Genomic DNA, 26,345 nt, shown 5'->3' on the forward strand with positions numbered 1-26,345 from the left:
AAGAGAGAGGGAAGAGAGAGGGAAGAGAGAGGGAAGAGAGAGGGAAGGAAAAGGAAAAAACAGAACGGAAAGGGAGAAAAGGAGAAATAAAGCAAGCTCTTGCCACAGTCTGAAAGCCACAACCAACCACTGGTTCCCCTTTGCTGAGACTCACCAGGGGGGCCGTAGAGCAGGCAGCCTTTTGGAGGGATGATTCCCACACGCTGGAATAATTCTGGGTTTGTAAGTGGCAGTTCAATGACCTGTGAAGGAACAGAGAACAAACTGAGACTCTGTGGTTTAAAACAGTTAATGGTGCACCTGCCAGCCTGTTTTTCATGTATCTGCATTTTTATTTATTGGCAGCATTTTTGTGTGAGGAACAGTTAAGTAAGAAAATGTCAGAGATCCTATGGATCAATCCACACCCCGCCCTGGCTCTGCAATGGCCGGTTCCTCTCAATGCTCTCTGCTCAAATCACATCCCTACTATCTTAATTCCACTCCCCAAAACAATCCTGGTGGTTTTTGAGCAATATTCCAGTCTGTTTTGCTGGCCCTCCCACTTGACTTCATGGCATTCCCACAGCTAAAGGGTCTCAGATCCTTTAAATCCTCTTCACTATAGGATTATCTTCATTTTAGTCCCAATCCAAGCACTTTAAATGAAGCATGGAAAGCACTAATCTGAGAGGATCCTTGAACAGCCTGATGGTAGTGTAGGACAAACATCAAAAAGGTGGTTTTGCCCTGAAAAGCTTCACTCAGAGCATTTATCAGTGTCTGGTGGGGGGTTTGAGGCACTGGGTACCTCCCGTAACTCCCGGATTTGTTCCGACAACCCTCCGATCTCGGAATAGGAAACATCTCCTGGGTCTTCATGAGACATGTTATAAACCAGTGGATCCACTTCCCTGGGCAAGTATCTGGAAAACAAGAGTTAAGAGGAGATGTTTTTCACTGTGCAGACACATTGGTAAATTTATAAAGTTATTTCCATCAGTTCTACAGCAATATGAAAATTATTTCTTCTCTTCCCACCTTATGTGCTGAAAAAAACCAGGAAAAAACCCAAACCTAGCAAACTTCTTGAAGTTTTAAATCACAGCTTAAAAAATGGCTGAAAATACCATAGTTATTTTTCTAAAGGACATCCAATTACTTTTAAAATCATATAAAATAGACACACTACTCTTCCCTCAAAATAACTGTCCTTATTTAAGCATTGCTTCGCAGAAAATGTTTACAAAATATTACAGAACTGATTATTTCAAGCTTTGTGTAATGTTTTGCCCCCTTTTTATGATGAGAAGAGCAGAATCCTACCTCATAATAGTCAGAGTGGTCATGTCCAGAGCAACTCTTGTCCCTGGCTTCAGCTTACTCTTGTCAAGCTAGCCCCAAAAAAAGGAATTCTGTTAGAACCCCACTCCAACACAATCCCTCATTTTAGCCAAGAGGTTCACTGGAGTTTGCACTCCTTGCTGCATCCCACACAAGTAAAAACAAGGCTACTGTGTGACACACCAAGCAGTCATTAACTCACCTCCACCACTTTTAAAATAAAGATTATTTTCTAGTCCATCATTAATTTTTAATTTTACTGCTGTCCATCTGACTGGATCAGCAGGATCTAATCCTCCCCTCTGCTCCACACAGAAACAGCTGTTTCAGAGTAACTGAACAATCCTCACAAAAAGTTGCACATTTTACTGTGTCATTACTTCCCACCTTTGAAGTCAGCTGTTTGATTATTCTCTTTCACCTCGGATGCCTCCTCTCCTGCCTCAGCAGTTTTTGTCTGCTTATTCCATTTTAATGGGATTTTTAAACACATTCTAGTACACCCTGCTAAACCCTGCTGGAATTAAAAGAGTTTCTCACCTTGTCTTTCAAAAACTAATTTCTCCTGAGCTTTAAGGACAAGGACACAGCCCATGCTGGATGGGATATTTGGAAGGAATTCCTGGCTGGGAGGGTGGTGGGGCCCTGGCACAGGGTGCCCAGAGAAGCTGGGGCTGCCCCTGGATCCCTGGAAGTGTCCCAGGATAGTTTGGACAGGGCTTGGAGCAGCCTGGGACAGTGGGAGGTGTCCCTGCCCATGGCAGGGGGTGGGACTGGACGTGCTTTTAAGGTCCCTTCCAACACAAACCATTCTGGAATTCTGGGACATGGCATCTGCACAAGGATTCCAACAACCCTTTTCCAGGATTCCTGGAAGCTTCCCATTGCCCCTGCTGGGGGATTTATAAGGTCCCTTGCCACATGGGTTCTTGACCCTCTGGCAGGGTTTAGGATCAAGCAGTCCCTCTTCCCTTACTGGGTCACTACTAAGGCCTCTTTCCAGCTCCCTTATCCAAAGAACTTTGTAACAGCTTGGAATTCTCTCAGGTTCAACTCTGCCCAACAGATTTAAGCTATACTGCAGTGAGAAGAAAACAAAGAGAAACCACTTGACCTTCTTAGCTAATGCACTTGAGAAAGGGAAGTAATTTTGCTCCCAGTTAAACAGCCTTGCTCTCCTCCCTCCTGAGCAGCAGCAGCTCAGCCACGAGGGCTTTGATCAAAAACTCGTCCTTCTAGTCCGGGAGAAATTGTTTGTCTTTGATATTTTGACATTTTGAAAACAATCGGGGTATTTTTTTTTTTTTTGAGCCTCTGGTAGCAAATCAAGGATCTTTTAAGATAAAAGAGTGTTTTTAGTGAAGAATAAACTCCAAAGTGTTGCAATGCCAGGTTCATCCAAGGACAACCTATTCCTTAGCATTCACCTCTGTTTCAACACAGAATATCAAGATTACCTCACATGCCCCACAGTGGAATTAAGTTTACTTATGTCTCAGAATTCTGTAATGAACATCTGTTTCTCTCCAGAAAGAGAAAAAAAAAATACAGATATGGATAAAAATAATGGCTTCAAACAGACAGAGAGTAGGGTTAGATGGGATATTGGGAACTGGGAATTCTGCCCTGTGAGGGTGGGGAGGCCCTGGCACAGGGTGCCCAGAGCAGCTGTGGTTGCCCCTGGATCCCTGGAAGTGTCCAAGGCCAGGTTGGACAGGGCTTGGAGCAGCCTGGGCTAGGGGAAGGTGTCCCTGCCCATGGCAGAGGTGGAATGGGATGGGCTTTAAGCTCCCTTCTAACCCAAACTGATCCATGATTATGAAATATACTGAAATAATATTAAATCTAAAGTTCAGCACTGTGACAGCAACAGTCACAGCACAGCAACAGTGACATTATACAATTATCAATTTTCATAATAATCAATTTTCAGAGAGTCCAAAATCAGGCAGAAGGACAGAGTTTTGACTCAATCAAAAGAATAAAACACATGCAAGGTCCCAAGAATGCTGTGGACTGTTTTGTCTCCAGGAGGAAGTTACACTACCACCACCCACAAAGGGAGAGGGGAGCAGGAAACACCTTACCCCATCAAGGACCCAGTGGATGAAATGCAATGCTAATACTCCAGACTAAAAACAATTTTAATAAATATTCACACAGATCAATTCACCTGACGGCGACAGCCAACCACGTATCTTGGTCCATTTGTTGCCTTCACAATGACTGGAGAGAGAAAATTAGAGGAAAAACCCAAATTTACTCAATTCACCCTCTGAGTGGTGTTTCTGACCTATCCAGAATGCTTTTCTGCCAATAATCTGATCACCAGTATTTTAATTCTTTACTTTTCCATAACTTTAACAAGATTTAAACCTCAAAAGCTTATTATTTTATGACTGCCCCATCCCTGGAAGTGTTCCATGCCAAGCTGGACAAGGCTTGGAGCAGCCTGGGAGAGTAGAAGGTGTCCCTGCCCATGGCAGGGGTTGGAATGAGATGGGCTTTAAGGTCTCTTCCAACCCAAACCATCCCATGATTCCATGATTTTCACAATCTCAGAGAAAATAACAGTTCAGCATACTTACATTTCTCCTCTGTCAGCTGTTTAAGAACCTCGCCAACAATCTGCAAAAGAGCAAATCCAGCATTAGCCTAGAGAGAAATTAACATTGCAGAGCTCAGACACACAGAGAAAACCTCCCTAACCCAAACACTCAGTTCCTGATGTCAAGGTCCCTGTTTGTTTTACCTGGACTGTCCCCACTTTCTCTTTCTTGATGCCAAAAATGGATTTAAAGGTTACTTCCAGGCAGATTCACTGTCAACAAGCAGCACAGGATGCCAACACCTCGTTTCTCTCACATACCTGCCCAACGCTCTGCAAGGCCTTGAGATCATTTTCTGACTTCTCATACTGCTTGGTGAGCTCTTTCAGCTGTTCCCTTACTAGAAAAGGACAGAAACACAGGATTTTGGTAACCTTCAACCCCACAAGAACACGGGGCCTGACCCTTTTCCAGCACCAAAGCACAGGAAAAGCAAGACTGTGGGACACCAGCAAACCCAGCAAGTGACCCTCGTGCGAGTGTGGAGAAGGGAATGGAGCTGGGGAAGGGGCTGGAGCAGCAGGAGCAGCTGAGAGAGATGAGGGGGCTCAGCCTGGAGAAAAGGAGGCTCGGGGGAACCTTCTGGCTCTGCACAACTCCCTGGGTGCAGCCAGAGGTTCGGGCTCTGCTCGCAGGAAAAAGGGACAGGACAAGGGGAAACGGCCTCAAGATGTACCGGGGAGATTTAGACCGGACATTAGGGAAAATTTCTTCATGGAAAGGGTGGTCAGTCACTGGGGAAGGGCTGCTGATGGCAGTGGTGGACTCCCCATCCCTGGAGGTGTCCAAGCAATGGCTGGACGTGACACTCAGTGCTCTGGTCTATTGACAAGGCGGTGACAGTCCCAGATTGTTCTCGATGATCTTCTCAAGCCTAAATGATTCTGTGACGCTCCGGAGCCCTTCCAAAGGGACCGGGACCCAGCCCTTCCGCTGGAAGCACCCACCGCCGTCCACCCCCCGCTCCCCGGGGCCCGACCAGGCCCATGACGAAGCGCGGGCCGAGCCGCGGCCGCCGCGCTCTCTCCCGGGGCTCCGCGGGGCGCTCAGCAGCGCCCACCCCCGATCCCCTCACCGCCCGCCGTGCCCGCGCTCACACTCCTTGAGGCGGCCGTCGATCTCCTTGTGCTCCAGCAGCTTCTTGCGGTAGTCCTGCAGCGCCTTGTCTCTGGGATCCGCCATGACGAGCAGCCGGCGCTCATAGGGAATGCCGGGAAGGGCCATGGCGGCGGGGGGGCGCTCCCGCCCGGCCCTCAGCGCCGCGCAGCGCCCCCTGCCGCCGCGGAGGACAGCGGCCTGTCGCGACACGCGACTGCTGTCGTGAGGGGCCGCGCGCGGCGGGACCATCAGCTGCGATAGGCGCGGGCTGTGCCTTGGAGGGGAGCTTAAAGATACCTCGTTCCACCCCCTTCCACCACACCTCCCGCTGTCCCAGGCTGCTCCAAGCCCCAATGTCCAGCCTGGCCTTGGACACTGCGAGGGATCCAGGGGCAGCCACAGCTGCTCTGGGCACCCTGTGCCAGGGCCTGCCCACCCTCCCAGGGAACAATTCCTTCCCAATATCCCATCTTACCCTGCCCTCTGGCAGTGGGAAGCCAAGAAAAATGTTGGGATTTCACTCCCTTCCCGTGGCTCTGCAAGGGACCTACAACAGAGATGAGCTGCTCCCCCAAATCTTGCTTTACCCCGCGAAATCATCCCAAAATATGTGCCAGGGAAGGCTGCTGGCATGGGAAGCCTTTTGGCTGCTGTCACTGCCGGGGAGGGATCAGACACCTTTTCCTCATGCTGTGCCTCAGAGTGGATGTACTCTGGGTGAAACCCAGGTTTGGTGTCCTAGAATCCCTTAATGATTTGGGTCGGAAGGGACCTTAAAGACCATCCAAGCCCCTGCCATGGGCAGGGACACCTTCCATTATCTCAGGTTGCTCCAAGCCCCATCCAGCCTGGCCTTGAAAACTTCAAGGAGGGGGCAGCCACAAAATAATAAGCTTTTGTAATTTAAATCTGGTTAATGATTTGAAGGAGCAAAGAATTAAAATATTGGTGATCAGATTATTGGCAGAAAAACACACTGGGTAGTTCAGAAACGCCACTCAGAGGGTGAATTGAGTAAATTTGGGTTTTTCCTCTAATTTTCTCTCTCCAGTCATTGTGAAGGCAACAAATGGACCAAAATACATGGTTTGCTGTCAGAGGTAAGTTTATCTGTGTGACTACTCATTAAAAATTTGCTTTGGTCTGGAATATTAGCATTGCATTTCATCCACTGGGTCCTTGGTGGGATGTTCTCTTCTTCTTCAATATGCACACCACTATTTTACACTGGTACCCGCTCCCCTCTCCCTTTGTAGGTGGTGCCAGTGTAACTTCCTCGTGGAGACAAAACACTCCCCAGCATTCTTGGGACCTCGCATGCCTTTTACTCTTTTGACTGAGCCGAACCCGTTTCTTTCCGCCTCATCTTGATCTGTCAGACCCTTGGGGCTGAGCGCAGGCTGGCGGCTGCACCCGGAGCCCTCCCGTTTGGAGCCAGGGGAGCGCCCCGCGGCCGGCAGCAGCGAGAGCCCCGCGTTCCTCAGGGGCCGCTGGCTGACTGAGCGCTGCCGGCAAGCGCCGCGCTGTCCCCCGTGTCCCTCAGGAGCCGCTGGGTGACTGAGCGCTGCCGACAAGCGCCGCGCTGTCCCCGGGGCGGTGCCCGCGGTGCCCCGGTCCGTGCGGGGCCGCGCGTAGCCGGCGGCGGCCGCGCCCCGAGCGGGGCGGTGCGAGCGGGGCGGCCCCTGCAGCCCGCGCTGCTCCGGGCCCGAGCGCAGAGATGGCGGCCGGGATCCTCCTGCTGGCGCTGCTGGCGCTGCCGGCCGCGCTGCCCCGCGGTGCCGAGCGACGCTGCTTCTGCCAGGTGGGCACTGCCCGGGGACGGGGAGGCGGCGGGATGGGCAGCTGGGCTCGGTGCCGGCGGGAAGGGGGGTGGGAGGTGTCAGGAGGAGAGGGGGATTGGTGCGCCTGGTGGAGTTCAGCATCCGGGTCTGGGATGGCCAGCACAGGAAGGACGTGGAGGTGCTGAGGGGAGTCCGGAGGAGGGTAGGGAGATGCTCCGAGGGGCTACAGGAGCTTTCCTGTGTGGAAAGGCTGAGAGAGCTGGGGATGTTGAGCCTGGAGGAGACGAGGCTCCGGGGAGAACTTACAGTCCCTTGCAGGGCCTAAAGGGGCTCCCAGAGAGCTGGAGAGGGACTGGGGACAAGGGTATGGAGCGACAGGACACAGGGAATGGCTTCCCAGTGCCAGAGGGCATGGTGGGATATTGGGGAAGGAATTCTTCCCTGTGAGGGTGGGTAGGACCTGGCACAGGTTGCCCAGAGAAGCTGTGGCTGTCCCTGGATCCCTGGAAGTGTCCAAGGCCAGGTTGGATGGGGCTTGGAGCAGCCTGGGCTACTGGAAGGTGTCCCTGTCCATGGCAGGTGTGGAACTAAATGAGCTTTAAAGTCCCTTCTAACCCAAACCATTCCAGGATTCTGTGATTCTCTTCCACGCCATCTTAACTGTATTCTCTCCCTGCTCCCATCAGAAAAGGGGAGTGCTCTGACTTGTTGAGCATTTATTCCCCAACCACCCAGGTGCCTCTCCTGGGATGTTTCAGGGATGTCATTACTATAATGCCTGGGAGCTGCTTCATCCATCCCCTCTCCTGCCTTGCTGTTCTCCCAGCTCCACTGTCCAGGGGAGAGTGTGGCTGCAGCAGGCTCCTGCCACCCTGCCATGCCCAGGTGTGAGCTGGGCTGCTCTGCTCCTTAGAGCTCTTCCAGGGTTTATTCCCCTTGTTGTGTGCCAGATGTGTCTTCACCTGGCCCAGTGAACTTGGTGCAGCTTCTGTTGAGGTACAGTAATCAGAGAACGGGGTACAGTCAACCAAGTAGCTGCATTCAGGGAGAGATCACTCTGCAGTTCCTTCTGACATCACTTTGCACAAGCAGAGTGGCTGCCCCATCCCTGGAAGTGTCCAAGGCCAGCTTGGACAGGGCTTGGAGCAACCTGGGATAGTGGAAGGTGTCCCTGCCCATGGAGGGGGGTAGAATCAGATGGTCCTTAAGCTCCCTTCCAACTTGAATCATCTCAGTGATAAGCACATTTGCAAGATCAAGGAGGGAAGATGTCACAATGTGTTTAGTGCTTTATTTTGTTGCCTTTGGAAGAAAAGGAAGCTTTTATAAAGGCTACTCTTGCTGTATTAAATTTCTAGTGTTTAAATGTGGGTCAGCAATTGAGAGTGGAGAAAGAAGACAAATGGAATTACACTCTTGGCTTTGGCTTTTCCTTCTGGGGTGGCTCTTGACACTTTCAGTTTCCTGTGGAAATGGTAAATAAAAGCTCTGCTGATAAAGAGTTGAAAAACATGCATTAGGATTCTGGATCTCTGCAGGGTTTTTCCTTGCAGCTTCCTGTAAGCAGAGAAGTTTGTCTCTGTTGAGTCAGGAGTGTGGAATGGGATAAGGAGCCGTAACCACTAACTGAACTGGCATTCTGGCATGGCAGTGGCTGGCAGGCTCTTTTCCTTGGGCTGGAGGAACTGGTGTGGTGCTTTGTGCACTGTTGGGTTGTTGCAACACCCTTTTCACTCTGTGGAGCAGCTTGGTTTTCCCTACAAACGTTTAGGTCAAGATTTTTTATTACCTTTAGGAAAGGGTGTCATGTAGGGCAGCATTTCTCAGTCTTTCTAACCACCAAACCTTTTAAATCACACCCGAGGGCTGCCTCATCTTTTGGTTAAAAATAATCTGCTGATCCTCTTGTGCAGAGCTGGTCTGGTGGTTTTTATTTGCCACCAAAGAAAATATAGGGCAAGCCTTAAAGGATCTGGTTTGCCCTCCTTTGTTTAGATCCTTGAAGGCCTGGTACAGCTTTTGGTTTCCTCCTGTGAACCATCTCATGCTGTCTCATGAGCTTCTCAGCTGAAGAAGCCCCAGTGTGGGTGACTGGAAGAGCTCTGACTTGTCTGCCAGCCTGTGCTGGGACCGTTGACAAGGGCCACTTTTGGGAGTGCTGCTCCAGCAATATTCCAAGTGCTGACTTCAGCAGGCCACGATTCTGGAATGGGTGTTGCACTCCTGTCTGTCTGCACCCAGGGCAATGCCTCACCTGCTATTTGTCACTGTTATTTTATCTCCCTTCCTTAGAGACCAACCAGTCATGAAATTTTTATTAGAAACATCCATCTGTTCCTAAGAATACTTGAGTTTCAGATACTGTTTTCTGCTTTCCAAGCTCTGATTAACATTCCAATATCAAAATTCCCTCAAACTTTACAGGCAGCTCACCCCCCCCTCGAGATATTCCTGTTTGCATCACAGCTTTAGTCAGCCATGGATATCTTCTGTATATTCCTGGTAATTATTGTTCATTTGCTGTTTACAGGCTGAGGCAGCTGCATTAAGGTTGTGCTGCAGGTGTTTGGCAGACGGGGATTTTGACGAGGTTTCCGGTCTGGCAGAGGGCTGGTTCCCTTTGGGAATGTTTCTGTGGGCAGGATGCTGTCATTAGGGGTGAGTCTGGGCATGGAGAGTTTCCTCCTTGGTACCTGGACAGGCTTTCAAGCTGTCCTTGCGTTCCTGTTGAATTGGTGTTCACTCGGCAGCCTCCAGGGCAGGAATTCATTCCTAGTACAGTTCCCAATTTCTCTGGGGTAGCTTCAGGAGGAGTTTCCAGGTGGAGAGTAGCAGGTATTTGGAGGTACACTCTGCCTCTCTGCTCTGCTGAGAGATCTGGGAGATCTCTGGTGAGATCCCACCTGGAATACTGTGTCCTTCTCTGTGGTCCTTCCAGAGCAGAAGGGACATGGAGCTGTTGGAGCAAGTCCAGAGGAGGCCACCAAGGTGATCAGAGGGATGGAGCAGCTCTGCTATGAGGAAAGGCTGGGAGAGTTGGGATTGTTCAGCCTGGAGAAGACAAGGCTTCAGGGTGGCCTAATTGTGACCTTCCAGTACCTGAAGGGAGCTGACAGGAAAAATGGAAAGAGAGAATTTACGAGGGATGGAGTGCCAGGACAAGGGGAATGGCTTCCCATGGCCAGAGAGCAGGGTTAGATGGGATATTGGGAACTGGGAATTCTTCCCTGTGAGGGTGGGTAGGCCCTGGCACAGAGTGCCCAGAGCAGCTGTGGCTGCCCCTGGATCCCTGCAAGTGTTCCAGGCCAGGCTGGACGGGGCTTGGAGCAACCTGGGTGAGTGGAAGGTGTCCATGGCCATGGCAGGGGGTGGAACTCAATGGTCTTTAAGATCCTTTCCAGCCCAAACGATTCTGGGATGCTGTGACAGCCCTTCAGCCCCTGTGGTTTGACCCCATCCTGAGACTCCCGTGTGAGATTTGTTTTTGTGTGAATTCTGGAAAACCTAGTCCTTGTTTTCTGGGCAAAAGATGGGGATCAAGCACCTGGAATGGCAGGTACTGCTTCCAGGACAGGTGCAGGAATGACTATCCTCAGCTGGCTGCCAGCAACTTGCTCCAAGTGCACCGGCAAGGATGAAAGAGAAATAATTTCATAGAATCATAGAATATACTGAGTTGGAAGGGACACACAAGGATCATCAAATCCAACTCCTTTGTGCAGGGTGACTGCCAGGAAACTTCTGCTGAGGGAGCAGGGGAAGCATCTGCTCCCCATCAGCCTGGGATTGCTGTGGCTTGTCCAGAAGAACAGACAGTGCCAGGGAAATTGGTACAGGCTAAACCAAACTCCTCAGCCTCTGTGGCATTCCCTTCCCTGTGCCCTTTCCGGGAGATGAAGGAAAAAGTTTTCCTCCTTTCCTGCCTGGCTGTGGTGTGGGACATAGCAAGAAGAAAGCCTGAAATCCACTGCTTAGGGAATGTTTCTGCAACGTTCAAGGGAGCAGAAGGAGATGGGAAGAGCAGCCTGACAGGAGGCTGGGATGGAGGTGAAGGAGGTTGAAGCAGAGCCAAACGCAGGGATTACAGAGTCCCCGTGTTGGTGTTCCCAGCCGTGTTACGCCCACCAGGTGGGTCCTTTGGAGTCCGGGATTGCGAGCACGTCGTCCTTGGAGCTTACTCAGCACCCGGAGCCGCTCCTGCCGCGTCTGTCCCGGCGGCTCCGTTGCATCTCTTCCCAGTGGGAAAGCCCAGCCCTGCCGACAGGTTCTCACACCCAGGCGGGTGGAGCAAAACCCATTACCGGCGCTCTGCTCGGTGATTCACGGTGCCGGCAAGCACCTGGCACGTGTTTGGGACTGGATCCATCCACGGTTTATCTCAAACAACTGTTCTCATTGTCACAGGCTGAAGATGTAGGTAAATGTTTTGTTTGTGGGGTGGGAGGAAGTGTTTTGAGGCACCACCCACTGGAGGGCACGTTTGACACGTGTTGAAGCTCAACTGCTCTGGCAGCAGGAGTTGAAGTCCCAAACCAAGTGAGTCTGGTTGCATCCAGCACTGAAAAACGGGTTCTGGGGTGGTCATGGAGCAAGAGGGAACCTCTGAAATGAAGACCAAGTCCTGCCAAGTGATCTGACACTGCCACTTCCCCGAGTCTTAAAGTGGCTCAGCTTAAAGCTGTTTGGTGGTGGCATCACTGGGGCTTTCACCAGGGCTCTGAGGAGCCTCGGCTCTGGATGGTCTTGGTGCTGCTTCTCTGCTGTGCTCCTTTGGCTGTGAACTTGGGTAGGTTGGACACACACAGGCTGGGGAAATTACCCATTTCTGCCCAGTCTGACTGAAATCCTTGGAGGAAGAAGGATTGAGCAGAGCTGGAGTTTTCTCAGCACTTTGCCCATTGCCCCCACAGCTGTGTTCAGGGTGACTTGAGGCTGATCCCACCGATAAACTGGTATTTGGAGAGCTCCAAAGCATGACCCCCATCCAGTCCTAAGGATTTTGGGATCATCTGCAGTACTTCACTCTGGATTATAATCAGGATGAGGTTGGTTCTGGCTTGAATTGGTCACCAGACATAACAAAAACAGGCCTGGCCCAAATGGTGCTTCCAGTGGGGGGTTGGTGGGAGCTCCAATGTTCCCACTTACAGGGGTGTCATTCCTTTTGAGAGACATCTTTGTCAAGTGTGGATACAGAGAGCAGCTGAAGATTATCCCCAAATCTTTTTGTAGGCCACTTTTAGACCCAACCTTTAAGCTTCCTGCCTTGAAGGATGCCACGATTCCAGGAAATAAAAATGTGGTTGGTTGGTGGTTTGCTGTGGTTTGTTGTTTTGATGTGTTTTTTTAATATATATATAATTTTGAAACAGCTTTAAATTGGGTAACTGGATTAGCAAATTGCTACTGTTTATTTTTACAGGAGTGATTCAGGTTAGTGGAAAGCTTAAATCACTGTTTATCTTCATTACCATGCAAAATGCAGGACAGAATTCAGTAAATGTGTGAGGGTGACACACTGAGCTGCAGTGTAAACACTTAAAATATGCGTGAGCCTCCAAATGATGCTGCTTCAACAAAACAGAGTTGTTCCAGTGGGGTAGGGAATTCTGGCTATTTTTTCCCCCACCTCCCCATTTCATGTGACTCTGTGCTCCATTTCTGCCATCCTCCTCTCAGCTCCATTTCCATGGTGGTAAATATAATGGTCTTATTTAAGTTGGTGTGTAGCTCTTGATGAATTATGAGGAGGCTCAGGGGGGACCTTGGGTGCAGTCAGGGGGAAGTCGGGCTCTGCTCCCAAGGAACAAGGGACAGGACAAGGGGAAATGGCCTCAAGTTGCATCAGGAGAGGTTTAGGTTGGATATTGGGAAAATTCCTTCATGGAAAGGGTTGTCCAGCCCTGGCACAGCTGCCCAGGGTAGTGGTGGATTCATCATTCCTGGAGAGATTTAAAAGCTCTGTGGATGTGGCACCTGAGGTCACCTGGTCAGTGCTGGGGGAATGGCTGAACTTGGTGATCTTTTCCAACCTAAATGATTCCAGGATTCTGTGATTTCCCCAAGGACTCACTGGGGGCGTGGGGGAAGCAAAACTACTTCTGTGTTGAGCAACTTTGTCGTCAGCCAGTAATGGATGTGTCAGGAAACCACAGCTGAATTTGCACTACTTCTTTGTTTGGTTTTTTTTTCTTCAGGGCTTGCACAAAGCCTGTTGAGTTGTTCCGGATGATGCAAGAAGGATCTGTCAGATTCAGAGCAGATGTTTTCTTGCCAAACGGCTCTCTGAGGGGAGGAGAGGGACTGTTGCAGTTAATCACAGAATCGTGGAATGCTCTGGGTTGAAAGGGACCTTAATGCTCATCCCATTCCATCCCTGCCATGGGCCACCTTCCACTATCCCAGGTTGCTCCAAGCCCCATCCAGCCTGGCCTTGGGCACTTCCAGGGATCCAGGAGCAGCCACAGCTTCTCTGGGCACCCTGTGCCAGGGCCTCCCCACCCTCACAGGGAAGAATTTCTTCCCAGTATCCCATCTCTCCCTGCCCTCTAGCACTGGGAAGCCATTCCCTGTGTCCTGGCACTCCATCCCTTGTAAATCCTCTCTCTCCATCTTTCCTGTCAGCTCCCTTCAGGTACTGGAAGGTCACAATCAGGCCACCCTGAAGCCTTGTCTTTTCCAGGCTGAACAATCCCAACTCTCCCAGCCTTTCCTCACAGGAGAGCTGCTCCATTTGCTGTGGTTCTGATTAAATCAAATCAGTGGCTGCAGCACATCTGATTAACAAGAAGGACTTTCTTGGAGGGCTGTCATTGGTGTCATTGTTGCCTAACTGGTCCCTTATGCAAACTCCAGCCCTCAGCTCCGTGTTATCCTGCAGGAATGGCCTCCTGAGGCTCATCCAGAAGGGAACCTGAACTGGCAGCCCGTGGCTCACAGCTGTCACAGCAGCCATATCCATTCTGCTTAAACTTGACTTGCTGGTAAAAGGAAAGAAAATGAGGAATTATTTTATTGTCTGCAGTGTTAAAAAGTTCTGGCCGGGTTGTTTATATTTGATTTATTGTTTTGGATGTTTTTGATTTTGATTTTATTATTTTTTTTCTCCCCCAGGTTACTGGTTATTTAGATGACTGCACCTGTGATGTAGAAACCATTGATGCCTTCAACAACTACAAACTTTTTCCTAGACTGAATGAACTCCTGGAAAGTGACTATTTTAGATACTACAAGGTAATTTTCTCATACAAGAATTGTAGTTATTTGTGTGCTGCTCTTTTTTTTTTAATCTCCCTTGAACTTATTGCTGATCTTTTAAAAATCAGACACCTGCATTTTAACCCTGACCTTTTAAGGCTGCAGTCAGCAAGCTGGATCCTTCTGTTACGAGAAGAATCTTAACAAGATGCAGTGTACCTTTAGGAGGATTTTAAAGATATTTTCTTATCCATTTTTCCCTCTTAAGCAACACATTAATGAAAGGACTTCCTTTGGTGAGCTGTGCTTTAAAGATGTTGATGACCAGTGATCCATAATGAGAGGATTCCCGGTGACTCCCCACTGCCAGGGAAAACCTGGATTAGTTACCCCACACTCAGGTTCATTGATGGCTGTTGCTGCCAGACATTGCATGGATTAGATTCCATGAGCTGCATTCTGCTCCCATTCAGTCAGATCCCCATTATCCCCCTCCCTTCCAAACCCACCAAATCCTGTTAGATGTTAATTATTTTGGAAGAATGATACTTGATACCAACTCACAGAAGAGAAAGACTGGGATTTGTTAAAGAAACGTCCTTTCCCCTTCCAGGGTGGGGATTTGTAACAGAAATACTGAGATTGCTCTGAAAGAAGCATAGAACCCTGGCAGGGACACCTCCCACTGTCCCAGGCTGCTCCAAGCCCCATCCATCCTGGCCTGGGACACTTCCAGGGATCCAGGGGCAGCCACAGCTTCTCTGGGCACCCTGTGCCAGGGCCTGCCCACCCTCCCAGGGAACAATTCCTTCCCAATATCCCATCCAACCCTGCCCTCTGGCAGTGGGAAGCCATTCCCTGTGTCCTGTCCCTCCATCCCTTGTCCCCAGTCCCTCTCCAGCTCTCCTGGAGCCCCTTCAGGCCCTGCAAGGGGCTCGGAGCTCTCCCTGGAGCCTTCTCTTCTCCAGGTGGACACCCCCAGCTCTCCCAGCCTGGCTCCAGAGCAGAGGGAGCTCTGGCCCTCCAGAACATTTTGGAATTGTGAAAAAGTGTGTGTGGGAAAGCACCAGAAGAAAGATCCAAGCAAGCATTAAAAGCATAACCTGTGCTGATAACAAGGATATGAGTGATGGTATCAATCTGGGTCACCAAGGAGTTGTTGGTGTGGGAACAAGCAAGTGCAGAACACGGATTTCTGTTGAACTGGGGAGTGGAAGATTGGCTTGGCTGCATGGAGGGGATGTGTTACTTCATAGGGTGATGTGTTATTTGCAGGTAAACCTACAGAAACCTTGTCCTTTTTGGGATGACAGCAGTCACTGTGGAATGAGAGACTGTGCTGTACAGCCCTGCCCCTCTGTAAGTACCAAATCCATTCTTTTCCATCTCTTTGTTTGTATTTAACTTTTGCAGACCAAAAGCAAACATCAGACAAGTGACTGAATCTTGTTATTTTAATTATAGCAAAATTCTGGCTCTGATGGAGCTTTCATGGGTGCAGCAACACTGGCTGTTGAAGGCCAAAATCCTAAATTCTGAAAGTTTCAAGAGAGGCTGGGATTTTAAAGCTGACCCTCTGCAAACAGCCAAAAACTTCTCCTGGTCCCTCTTTTATTTTCTCCATTAGTAAGAATTTTTAGGGCAATTCTATTATTGTTTTTGTGTTAATTGACAGAATTTTACCCTGTTGCCCCACGGGCTGCACTGTGTTTTAGTTTTGGCTGATGAATTTGACTAAGAGCTTTCCAGCCCTCTTCTTTTAGGAGAAATGGCTCTTTCAGCATCCTATTTCCCAGGGCACTCTTGTCCCTGTATCCTGGACAAAAGGGCTTTGTTCCCTCAGCTGTAAGAAAACATCCTGACTGCAGGTGTCTGCCCAAAAAGAAAGGGGTGAGAAGGTGAGGCAGTCACAACTTGGTGGCTGGTGGTTCCTTTGGGGACATTCCATGTTTTGGTGTTGACAGCCACCACAGGCTGTCTTACTCTCTCACTCTTGGGTTCTAAAATGGAATGATGGGGTTTTTTTCACCTCAAAAGATCACTAAATGTTGTTTAAATGCTTTTTTTTTCCCCTTAAAAACTCTATTTTTGGTACTGATTATGATTAATGTGATGGAGTTTTGTTACAATAACCTAAGTTTTAGCTGAAAGTTGTTCTTATTTTAACAACTGACTGTCCCTCCTGTTCTTAATTATTTTGATTTGGGTCCATTTCATCCTGAAATCAATAAAAACAACTTCTATTGCTTAATTTTTCTCTTCTGTGCTCCTTGCCATTGTAATACTTGCTCCTGCAGTGTAGAAGTGGTTTTATTGTCCTCCTGCTCCTGGAGAAAATGGAAGTTGGGGGGAATTTAGGGTCTGGTTGTGTGGGGCTGGCAGGGCTGGTATTCCATGATGGAATGGTCAGGGGGAAGTTTGGGATGTCATGTATCAGGGGCTGATAGATGCAACATCTGAGGAGGCACCTGGGCTCCTGCCAGGAAGGTGATGCCAGACCTGGACTGACCAGAGGCAGCTCCAGCTCCTCTGGGGTCTGTATTGGCTTTCCCAACTTCCTGCTTGGATAAGCAAAGCAGAGCCTGATGTAGCAGCCTGGAAGGCTGCAGACCTTTGGAGAAGAGGAATCTTGCTGAAAAATCAACATAAACCACTAGGAATATTGCTTTTCCTTGCTCTGGGGAGGAGTGAGGAGTTGCATGTGTTGTAAGCTGGGCCCAATGCTTTGATCATCTTCTCACCTCCAGCAGCTGTGGTAACATCCCAAATCTTTCCCAAAGATGGGGCTGAAAGGTCTTGTCAGCCCCACATGTGGGACGTGCTTTGTTTTGTCTTTCAGGATGAAGTCCCTGATGGAATCAGATCTGGAAGTTACAAGGTGGGTGTGTCTGAGCACAAAAGGATGAGGTTTTTTTACTGCCATAGAACTGGTGAGGCTGGAAAAGATCTCTAAGATCATCGAGTCCAACTCGCACCCCAGCACCCCCATGTTCATCACTGCTCATGTCCTCAAGTGCCACAACCACATGCTTTTTGATCACTTCCAGGGATGGGGATTCCACCACTGCCCTGGGCAGCCTGTTCAATGCCTGACAACCTTTTCCATGAAGAAATTTTCCCTAATATTTAACCTAAACCTCCTCCCCTGGTGCAACTTGTGGCCATTTCCCCTTGTCCTGTCCCTGTTCCCTGGCAGCAGAGCCCGACCCCCCCGGCTGCCCCCTCCTGTCAGGGACTTGTGCAGAGCCACAAGGTCCCCCCTGAGCCTCCTTTGCTCCAGGCTGAGCCCCTTTCCCAGCTCCCTCAGCCGCTCCTGGGGCTCCAGCCCCTTCCCAGCTCCGTTCCCTGCCCTGGACACACTCCAGCCCCTCAGTGTCTTTCATGCCATGAGAGGCCCAAAACTGCCCTCAGGATTTGACCAAGGGTCAATATTTGTCAGGATTCTCTTTGTGCCTAAATTTTTACCCTCTTCAAGTGCTTGGGATGCCACAGAGCCTCTGAGGTGGCTTTCCTGGAGCCAGGTATTCCTGACATCTCTCCAAGAGCAGGTGTCACCAGGCACAAAAAGCCCCTGCGGTAGTGCCAGAGGCTGCCCCGAGTCCCTGCAAGACTCGTCAGCATTGCATAAGCTTTTGGATATCTGCAGACATCCTGTGGAAACACAGGGTGGGGTGAATCATGAAAGGGTTTCTGGGGCTTAACCTGGATAGTGCATTAAAGGCAGAATTGAAGCGGCAAAAAAAAAAAATTCCTTTTTTAATCCTCATCCCTCCCCACCCCTTTGCTTTCCAACCCAGTACTCAGAAGAAGCCAATAACCTCGCTGAAGAATGTGAAGAGGCCAAGAGACTTGGAGCTGTTGATGACTCTTTGAGGTTTGACTTCTTTTTCCACAATCCTTCCTTGTCTTGAAGGGAAGCTGGGATCAGTGCTCTCTCTGAGACTCTTTCCCCACGGTTTTTGCAGCACAGAAACCCGGCAGGCAGTGCTGCAGTGGACACAGCACGACGACTCCTCGGACAGCTTCTGTGAGGCTGATGGTGCGGGCACCTGGGAGAGCTGGCAAGGCTTGGAAAAGCATTTAAGCACTTCTGCAGAACTTAAAATCATGGAATGGTTTGGGTTGGAAGGGACCTTAAAGTTCATCCAGTGCAACCCCTGCCATGGGCAGGGACACCTTCCACTGTCCCAGGTTGCTCCAAGCCCCAATGTCCAGCCTGGTCTTGGACACTGCCAGGGATCCAGGGGCAGCCCCAGCTGCTCTGGGCACCCTGTGCCTCCCCACCCTCATTGGGAACAATTCCTTCCCAATATCCAACCTAAATTTCTCCTCTGTCAGTGGGAAGCCATCCCCCCTTTTCCTGTCCCTACAGTTCCGGAGGTAGAGCTCCTCTCTGGCCTCCCTGTTGCCTCTTTGGATCCTGGAATGTTGCTGTGAGGTCTCTACACAACCTCCTCTTCTCCAGACTGAACAGCCCCAATTTCCAGGCCAAGGTGTAATATTTCAGCAAACCTGGATCATAAATAGCATTTCTGCTCTTTTCCACTCTCCTGACCTCCGTGTTTTGAAAATAATACCCACATATTTCTGATAAAGCTTCCTTGCTGCTCAGGACCTTGCTGTGTTTAGCTAGGTGGGGAAGAGGTGGCTGGATCAGCCTTGGGAAATGTCATTTTCCCTCAGAAAATCCTTGTCACTGACCCAGCACTCTGCTTCACAGACATCCATTCTCCTGATGCTGAGTACGTGGATTTACTCCTGAATCCAGAACGTTACACTGGCTACAAGGGGCCGGATGCCTGGAAAATTTGGAACAGTATTTATGAAGAAAACTGCTTCAAGTAGGTGCTTTGGGGGACAAGTTCCAGGAGCCTGAGGGTGCTGATTTCTGCAGAGGGGCAGAAATGAATCCTCATCCTCCTGGCTTTGCTCCAGTGCCTGCACCAGGGTGGGATCCACCAGGGACAAATCATGTGGCTGTCCCAAAGGAAGATATTTGAGTTTTCCTGCCTGTTTTTCTAAAAAAAGAAGAAAACATCAGCAAAACCCCACAGAAACTCCCATTTTGCTCTATCTTTTCCCTTCCTGAGTCAAGCTAAAGCACAGAAGGGGTTTTTAGATCCCCTCAGGCTGTTTGACTGCAGAAGTAACTACTTCTGCTCTGCTCTGTTGGTGCACACAAGGAGACAGTAACTTATTTACATATCTCATTTAAATGATATTTTTTTCCCCTCCTAGGCCTCAGAATGTAAAAAGACCTTTGGCATCTGGCAGAGGTGAGTCATTTATTTATCTCACTAAGTGGGTTAGTAGTGAACTGATCCCAGCTCCAGGAACAGTAAATGTTCTCTGGGCTCCTTCTTCTGCTGGATGAGAAATATCCTGCAGCTCTTGACCAAGTGTAGAATTTCATGGCACCTGGAAGTGGGTTTTTCTAGCATCCACTGTGGAAAAAGAATGTCTGATCTTCCAGTCCTGGAAAAAATGTGAATTTGGGAGGGACTGTGAGCAGGGCTGACCCCTGAGCTCTCACTGGGTCCCTGGTGTCTGTACTTGGCACTGCCAAACCATCTGTGACAGACTGAAATGAGAACCTGGCTGGGATCCTCCATGGAAACCACCCAGGAGGAGAAGCTCTGCCCTGGAGCCAAGGCCAGGCAGTGTAAATGAAAGTAGGGAAGGGGTTTGGAAACATGAGAACATCATCAACCTCCAGCAGTACCCTCTGCCATGATCTCCTCATTTTCCCCTAAATTATGGAGGTTTTTACCCCCCTCCTTTGACCCTGGTGCAAAGGAGTGGCTCTTCTCTTCTCCTGCTGAAGGGGGTGGACAGTGGCCCTGGAAATATCAGGTTTTACTTCCTTTGCAAATACTGATCCCTCCTGCATTGGTCAGGCTACTCAGCACCGTTGCTCATCCGGTGTCCTCACTGCTGCACTCGGAGTTTTCTGTGTTCAGAACGTTTCCAGACCTCCCTGGAGGTTGTCAGAGCAGATGAACAGAGCAGTGCTTGTACTTTGAAGTTTAATTTTGGTTCTGTGTAAATTTTTTATCCTGTTTTTCTCTCTCTCCCTCCACCATTTGTGCTTTTTTCCACCAGGAGATGACGGAGGTGAGTGGCACTGTTTGTTTTTACCGATAACAGAAACAAATGGGCTGTCTTTGTCCTGCTGTCACAAGCTGTGCCATTAGATAATGCACCTGCTTGGCAAAATTATTAATTAGGCAAACCAGAAATTAGAGTCATGGAATCATAGAATATCCTGAGTGGGATCACAAGGATCATGGAATCCAGCTCCTGGCCCTGCCCAGACACCCCAACAATCCCACCCTGGGCATCCCTGGGGAGCCTGGGCAGTGCCCAGCAGCCTCTGGGGGAAGAACCTTTCCCTGAAATCCAACCTAAACCTTCCCTGACACAGCTCCAGCCGTTCTCTGGGTTCTGTCCCTGGTCACTTGAGCAAAACAGACGCTGTGAGTTCCCTATCCCATCCCATCCTCCTGTGAAGGGCTTAAAAAGTCCACCAGCATTTTTTTAAGAGCACAAGTCCTGTTCAAAGGCAGTCACTGAACTGTGGGAAGCCTTTGGGAGCAGGAATTGTCCTGGGTTATTTTCAGTGCATCTTGCTGAGAAAGCTTTGAACAGACTCATAATCCCAACAGCCTCTGAAGCTGTAGGAGCTGGGTGCCCAACTCCCTGAGGCCCTGGGAAGGGCTGTTTCCTGGAGTTCTCCATTCCCCACAGCATCTTTTTGTGTCCAAACCATCCCCAAATCCTGATCTCCAGATCGCTTCCAAGCACAGAGCAGGGATAGTGAAACCCTGACTTGTGGGATTCTACATGCTTGGCTGCACTCTGTGGTTTTTTGGTTGGTTTGTTTGTTTGTTTTATAAAAATATCCCTCTCCCCACTCTGCCCAGAAGAGGAAAGCAATCCCTGACCCTTGTTTTTCCCAACACTGTGCTGTTCTGCCCCCTCCCCCCAGCCCCTTGGGGAAAGCCCACGTGCTGTTTTGAGCTGCTGCCATGCTGTGTTAGAGAAGCATCAGTCACAAGGGTGGGCAGGAGAACTCTCTTCATGCTCTTTTAATGCTCCTTTCCCAGTTTCTGCAAACTGGAGTGGGCAGAGGGTCCTCTGGGGCCGGCCTGGGAGGTGAATTCAGGGCATCAGGCTTGGGCTGTACCCTCAGTGATGTGTTTTCCTTTCTTTCCAGGGCAGATGTTTTACAAGTGGCTCAAAGGTAATCCTTGGTCTGAATGTGGTTGCTCTTCCTGGGATGGACACAAAATGGCCAGGGAGTGGGTGGGATTAGTGGCCACACTCAGTGGGATTAGATTCCTGCCTCACTGCCAGGAGAATTGAAAATCCAGTGGGTGCTTTCAGTGTCTTAAATTGCCCTTTTCTTTGCAGGGGTCTGTGTGGAGAAAAGAGCTTTCTACAGGCTCATCTCTGGTCTCCACGCCAGCATCAACATCCACCTGAGTGCCAGGTACCTCCTGCAAGGTAAATCCTGCTTCCTGCTCCAGCTTCCCTGCCTCACCCCAAAGCTGACACTTCCATGGCTCTGCTAAATGCTGGTTGGAGCCTGTTCCAGCAGGATTCAGGCTTATTTGTGCTCTTCCCAGCACCCAGCTGGTGTAACAGGATTAGGGATGCAGTTGCCACTTGCCTCCAGGTCTGGCAGGGGCTGGGCCATGCTCTGTACCTGGACTTCCAGCACATATTCCCTCTCTTCTTCCTCCAGGGTTATTTTGGAGTGGGTTTCTAACTGTGGATCGAGGCTGTCCCTTCCCAGCCTGGTTTTATGATGGTCACTTCAGCAATAACCTCACCTGGACTGGGAAATGCTTGGCTGGGCTTTCCCAAGACCATTGATCCCCTTCCATTTCCCCTTCCATTTCCCCTTCCATTTCCCCTTCCATTTCCCCTTCCATTTCCCCTTCCATTTCCCCTTCCATTTCCACTTCCATTTCTTTCCCATGCTTTGATCCATAAGTAGCTGTCTCAGAAATCCCAATTTCAACCCTGGACTTGAAAATCAAGGTGATAGCTGTGGGAATTTGGGCAAGTCAATTAGATTTAACCAAATAATTGTATTTAAGTCGCCACAGCTCACGTGGGCCTCACCTCGAGGTGAGTTAGGCCATGTTGGAGTTTGGAGATGGGATAATGTGGGAAACAACAGAGGCAAGAGATGAGCTGGGGCTGCAGCATCACCTTGGTCTGACTTTTACATCTTCCACTATGTATTTTATATAATAATCTTAAATACATGGTAGGATGAGCAACAGAAATATCCTTTGTGGGCTTGAAAATGGAAAATAGAGGCCAGTCTCCTCTGCTCTTGCTTTTCCATATCACCAGGAATTCTCTTAAGGTGTCCCTGTTCCTTATGAAGACTAAGGAACCACCTGAGAAAAGTCTGGAGTTTTGTGTTTGCTGGGGGTTGAACTGAGTTAAAATCATGCCTCCCTTGAACAATTTTGAGGCAAAATTTCTTCACTGGAAGAGGCTTCCCAGGGAAGTGGTGGAATCACCATCCCTGGAGGTTCAAGGAGCCTCCAGACTGGATGTGGCACTCAAAGGTTGGACTCAGTCAAAGGTTGGACTCAATGATCTTGGAGGTCTTTTCCAACCTTAATGATTCTGTGGTTTTGGGTCAGTGACTTGGAAAAGCTGGGATCTCCCTGGCTGGAATCACATTTCACCATTTCCCTGGAGGGAGGAGATGAACCAGAGCTAAAACCCTCCACCTCATGTCTTTGGGGTTTTTTTCTGTCTCAGATACATGGTCGGAGAAGAAATGGGGCCCCAACGTCACAGAGTTCCAGCAGAGGTTTGATGAAGTCCTCACGAGAGGGGAAGGGCCCAGAAGACTCAAGAACCTCTATTTTCTGTACCTGATAGAGCTGAGGGCCCTCTCCAAAGTGCTGCCCTTCTTTGAGCGCCCGGATTTCCAGCTGTACACTGGGAATAAAAGCCAGGATGCAGAAACGAAGCACCTGCTGCTGGAAATCCTCCATCTGGCCAAGTAATTGCACTCAGTACCTGGGGACAGGGGCTCTGGCAACATCCCTGAGCGTGCTTAACCTGTCACGTAAAGCTCCTAGAAAGGCAGGTTCTGGGTTCCTTCCTGGAGTGATTTGTGCAGTAGAATCATAGAAACATGGAATGGTTTGGGTTGGAAAAGACCTTTTTAAGGTCATCCAGTGCAGCCCCCTTGCAATGACATAGTAGCAGTAGTGTGGTTTTGCTGGGAACGTATTAATATCTGTATGGAAATTGCAGAATTTGGGTAATTAGTCCCACAGTTTTAATAGCCTTGGCTGCCTTTTGGGTTTAGCAGAATTGAATTTAATAGCTGCCTACGTGTCAGCCCTAAAATTGGCTACCTGTGTGACTCATCTGTGGGATACCAGGCCTGCCTTCGTGTTTGCAACTAGAAAAACATCCTAAATATCTTGGTAACAGAGGTTTGGGCTGTTGGATGGAGTTTGGATTAAAAGGAATGGAAGATACTGGAACCAGACAGAAAAGGCTGTCTCCGAAAGTGATCAGTGTTTGATTTATCTTGTCACCCTCCTGTGCTTCTGTCTGTCAGAAAACACTGAAATGGCTTAAAAACCATCGAGCAAGGGCTAAAAATGTCTCCAAGGTGAGATGCCAGCTCAAATTGAAGGAGATAATAGAATCCCGGAGTGGTTTGGGTTGGAAGGGACCTTAAATCATCTTATTCCAGTCCTTGGGGTTGGATGTAAGATTAGAACATGTCTGGAGATGTCCAGTGGCTCCCAGCTCTGTTTATCCCCACCCCTGACTGCAGCCATACAACCTGGGCAGAAACCAAACTCTCTTCATTCCCTTCCAGGTCTTTCTCGCTGCATTTCGATGAAAACTCCTTCTTTGCAGGGAATAAAAAGGAAGCTGCTAAACTAAAGGTAATTTCTGCCAAGGACCCCACTGCAGGAGGCTTTTCCCTACCTCAGCCCCACTGAATTCCAGGATTAATTTGGATTAATACCTGGAAGGAGCCCTAATTAGTGCATAACCGTGACCAACATGAATTTCTTTTCCCCCAGGAGGAATTTAGGCTGCACTTCAAGAATATTTCCAAGATCATGGACTGTGTTGGCTGCTTCAAGTGCCGGCTGTGGGGGAAGTTGCAGGTGAGGCTTGTCAGCAGTGTCTGGGAGCACCTGGTGCTGGGATTGGTGTGGATGTGGTCCTTGGATACCCATCAGCTCCTGGATGCAGCTCAGGGCTGCTGGATTCCCTACCTGTGCAGGCAGCAGGAAGCAGCTGATCCCAGCTTGCTCAGCCTGGAAGCAGCTGCCTGTGGAAACTGGGATGACCCAAGAGAGGCGAGGGGGTGCCGAGCCTGGGTTAAGTGAAATCCTCTTTCCCTGTTAAGATGATGTTGCCCAGGTGGAGGGAGGTTTGAAGGTGCTGTTCAGTGATCCTGTTTGATCCCTGCACAGACACAGGGCTTGGGCACAGCACTGAAGATCCTCTTCTCAGAGAACCTCATCGAAAAGATTCCCGAGAGCGGCCCTTCCTATGGATTCCAGCTGACCAGACAAGAAATTGTGGCCTTATTTAATGCCTTTGGAAGGTGAGTTTGAGACTTTGCTCTCTACTTTTGCACAAGTTGCTGTGTTACATCCAGTTTCAGCTCTAATTTCAGTCAGCTCTCAGCAGTTTTGGTGGGGACTCTTGTCATAGTCTGGTATCAGGTGGTGTTGATATGGAGTGCAAGAGCTGGAATGATTTGAAGTATTCTTTATACTCTACATTCCTGTAAGGAAATCAAGGAAGTATTTGTGTTAAGATACAAAGAATTTCATCATTTTTAAGGGACTGTGTGACTGTCCTTGAAACACTTTGTCCCAGGCACGGGCTGCTCTCCTTAGGCCCCTCCTGCAGGTTGTTCCCTTCCACAAGTTCCTTCCTAGGTCTGTTTTTCATGATTGAATTTAACAGTCCAGCCCCTTGAGGAGAGCTGGATGAAGAGTTTTTTGCAGAAAAGGAGAATAATGAGGCCTTGAGGAGGAGATTTCAGGACACTCTGGCTACACATGAGCTGTTTGTGATGTTGAGAGACCGAGAGTTTCTGGCAAACAGGGTTTTCCAAGGATGAGTTCTTTAACGTCCTGTTCCACTGTGATTCCCAGTGTTTGCTTTAAAAAGAGGCAGGGGAATTAGTGAACAGCCTGGTTGTAACCTCAACCTAATTTAGCTGGAATTCCAAATCTTCTCTTCCCAAGAGCTGCTTGAAGCTTGGCTTGATACAGCCCCTTTCTCCCAGATTTTGAATAATTCACGACGTGGATGCTGCTGTAATATTTCCCTTTTGCTCTCCTTGCACACAGGGTTTCAACCAGCGTGAAAGAACTGGAAAACTTTAGGAATATCTTACAAAACATGAGGTGAATTCAGTGGAGAAAGAGAGACTTGTGGACAAACACCATCATTCCATCACACTCCGACTTAAACCATGGAAACCACTTGCTGGGCCTCCTGTTCCCAGCTGATTGTCTGTAACCTGCTGAGGAGATATTTTGTACAAGGGAAAGAAAAAGAGCTATTTTTCTTTTTTGTATAAAAGTGGGGACTCTATGTAAATTTTATTTTATATATTGGAAGATCATTTGGAATAACTCTTTGAAATATTGCTGTGCTATTTGGATGGATCAGACCCATGGCCTTGCCTTTGGAAGCTGGAGGTAGGGCAAGAACCGTTCCATTGAATAAATTTGGGGGAAATTCCTTGTCTGCTCCATGATTCCAACCAGCCCCTCACTCACAGTGTGCCTGCACCAACTTCCTGCTGCATAAAAAAACAACTTCAAGGGATTGGAGGAGCTGCTGCTGTCCCAAGGTGAATTCCTCTTCTTTGGGAAACGTTCTTGTGGGAGCAGGCGGTTCCTGGTGCTCCTTGCACCCACTGAAGGCTGGGAAGATGCACCAAGAAGGATCATGCTGGAGGAGCCCCAGCTCTTTCCATGTGGCACCTGGAGGCTGCCATTCCTCACTCAGGAAAAGCGGAACCCACCGTCAGCTGCACCCGACTGTCCCTGGGGCAGCAGCTGCTGCCAGGACCCCAATCCCAGCCTGCTCCCGGCTTTTCTGCCCCTCCCAGCCTCTGCGAGTGGGTTTGGCCTCTTTTGGGATCTGCTCCCTGGAGGCCGGGCTAAAATGGGAAAGGAAGTGCCAGGCACGGGGCTGCTGCTCCTCAGAGATGGCACGGAGGGAGGCAGGGGAATTCTGCTGCTCCAAGGACAAGCAGTGGGCCAGAGCTGCTGGGAAAGGGCAGGGGGTCCCTCCTGGGGTGGGC

At 49.5% G+C, this 26,345-nt stretch overlaps 2 protein-coding genes across 3 annotated transcripts in view; one reads left to right on the forward strand and one right to left on the reverse strand.

Moving 5' to 3' along the window:
• Positions 1-5,198, reverse strand: part of PSMC6 (proteasome 26S subunit, ATPase 6) — a 10,862-nt gene extending 5,664 nt beyond the window's left edge. Inside the window, exons 1-7 of the mRNA XM_042046938.1 lie at positions 5,030-5,198; positions 4,193-4,272; positions 3,912-3,951; positions 3,497-3,549; positions 1,306-1,373; positions 791-905; positions 155-242 (exon numbers count right to left, since the gene is read on the reverse strand). Of these exons, the coding sequence (XP_041902872.1) occupies positions 155-242; positions 791-905; positions 1,306-1,373; positions 3,497-3,549; positions 3,912-3,951; positions 4,193-4,272; positions 5,030-5,156 (571 nt within the window). The 5' untranslated portion in view covers positions 5,157-5,198. The remainder of the gene's footprint in view (positions 1-154; positions 243-790; positions 906-1,305; positions 1,374-3,496; positions 3,550-3,911; positions 3,952-4,192; positions 4,273-5,029) is intronic.
• A 1,513-nt stretch (positions 5,199-6,711) lies between these two features.
• On the forward strand, positions 6,712-25,777 carry ERO1A (endoplasmic reticulum oxidoreductase 1 alpha). Of its 2 annotated transcripts, none has more exons than XM_042046936.1 (16): positions 6,712-6,831; positions 13,925-14,044; positions 15,284-15,367; positions 16,848-16,886; positions 17,806-17,882; positions 17,974-18,047; positions 18,729-18,849; positions 19,247-19,284; positions 20,111-20,122; positions 21,225-21,251; positions 21,422-21,514; positions 22,796-23,042; positions 23,880-23,949; positions 24,091-24,177; positions 24,490-24,623; positions 25,381-25,777. In XM_042046936.1, exons 1-16 carry the CDS (start codon positions 6,748-6,750, stop codon positions 25,439-25,441), a joined length of 1,368 nt encoding a protein of 455 aa, XP_041902870.1. In that variant the 5' UTR covers positions 6,712-6,747; the 3' UTR covers positions 25,442-25,777. The 2 variants fall into 2 exon arrangements, with proteins under 2 accessions (XP_041902870.1, XP_041902871.1); XM_042046937.1 differs by lacking the exon at positions 6,712-6,831 and adding an exon at positions 9,440-9,469.
• Positions 25,778-26,345: the final 568 nt, after the last annotated feature.

Source organism: Corvus kubaryi, unplaced genomic scaffold (genome assembly GCF_017639235.1).
Source record: "Corvus kubaryi isolate FWS band 111438036 unplaced genomic scaffold, C.kubaryi_AGA036_p1.0 66, whole genome shotgun sequence".
Classification (NCBI taxonomy): Eukaryota; Metazoa; Chordata; class Aves; order Passeriformes; family Corvidae; genus Corvus; species Corvus kubaryi.

Bases quoted from the DNA above. Each gene is read 5' to 3' on its own strand.
- ERO1A (XM_042046936.1), top strand. From the start codon at position 6,748: ATGGCGGCCGGGATCCTCCTGCTGGCGCTGCTGGCGCTGCCGGCCGCG. The intron at 14,045-15,283 runs GTAATTTTCTCA...TGTTATTTGCAG, and splicing joins ACTATTTTAGATACTACAAG to GTAAACCTACAGAAACCTTG. The intron at 18,850-19,246 runs GTAGGTGCTTTG...TTCCCCTCCTAG, and splicing joins TATGAAGAAAACTGCTTCAA to GCCTCAGAATGTAAAAAGAC.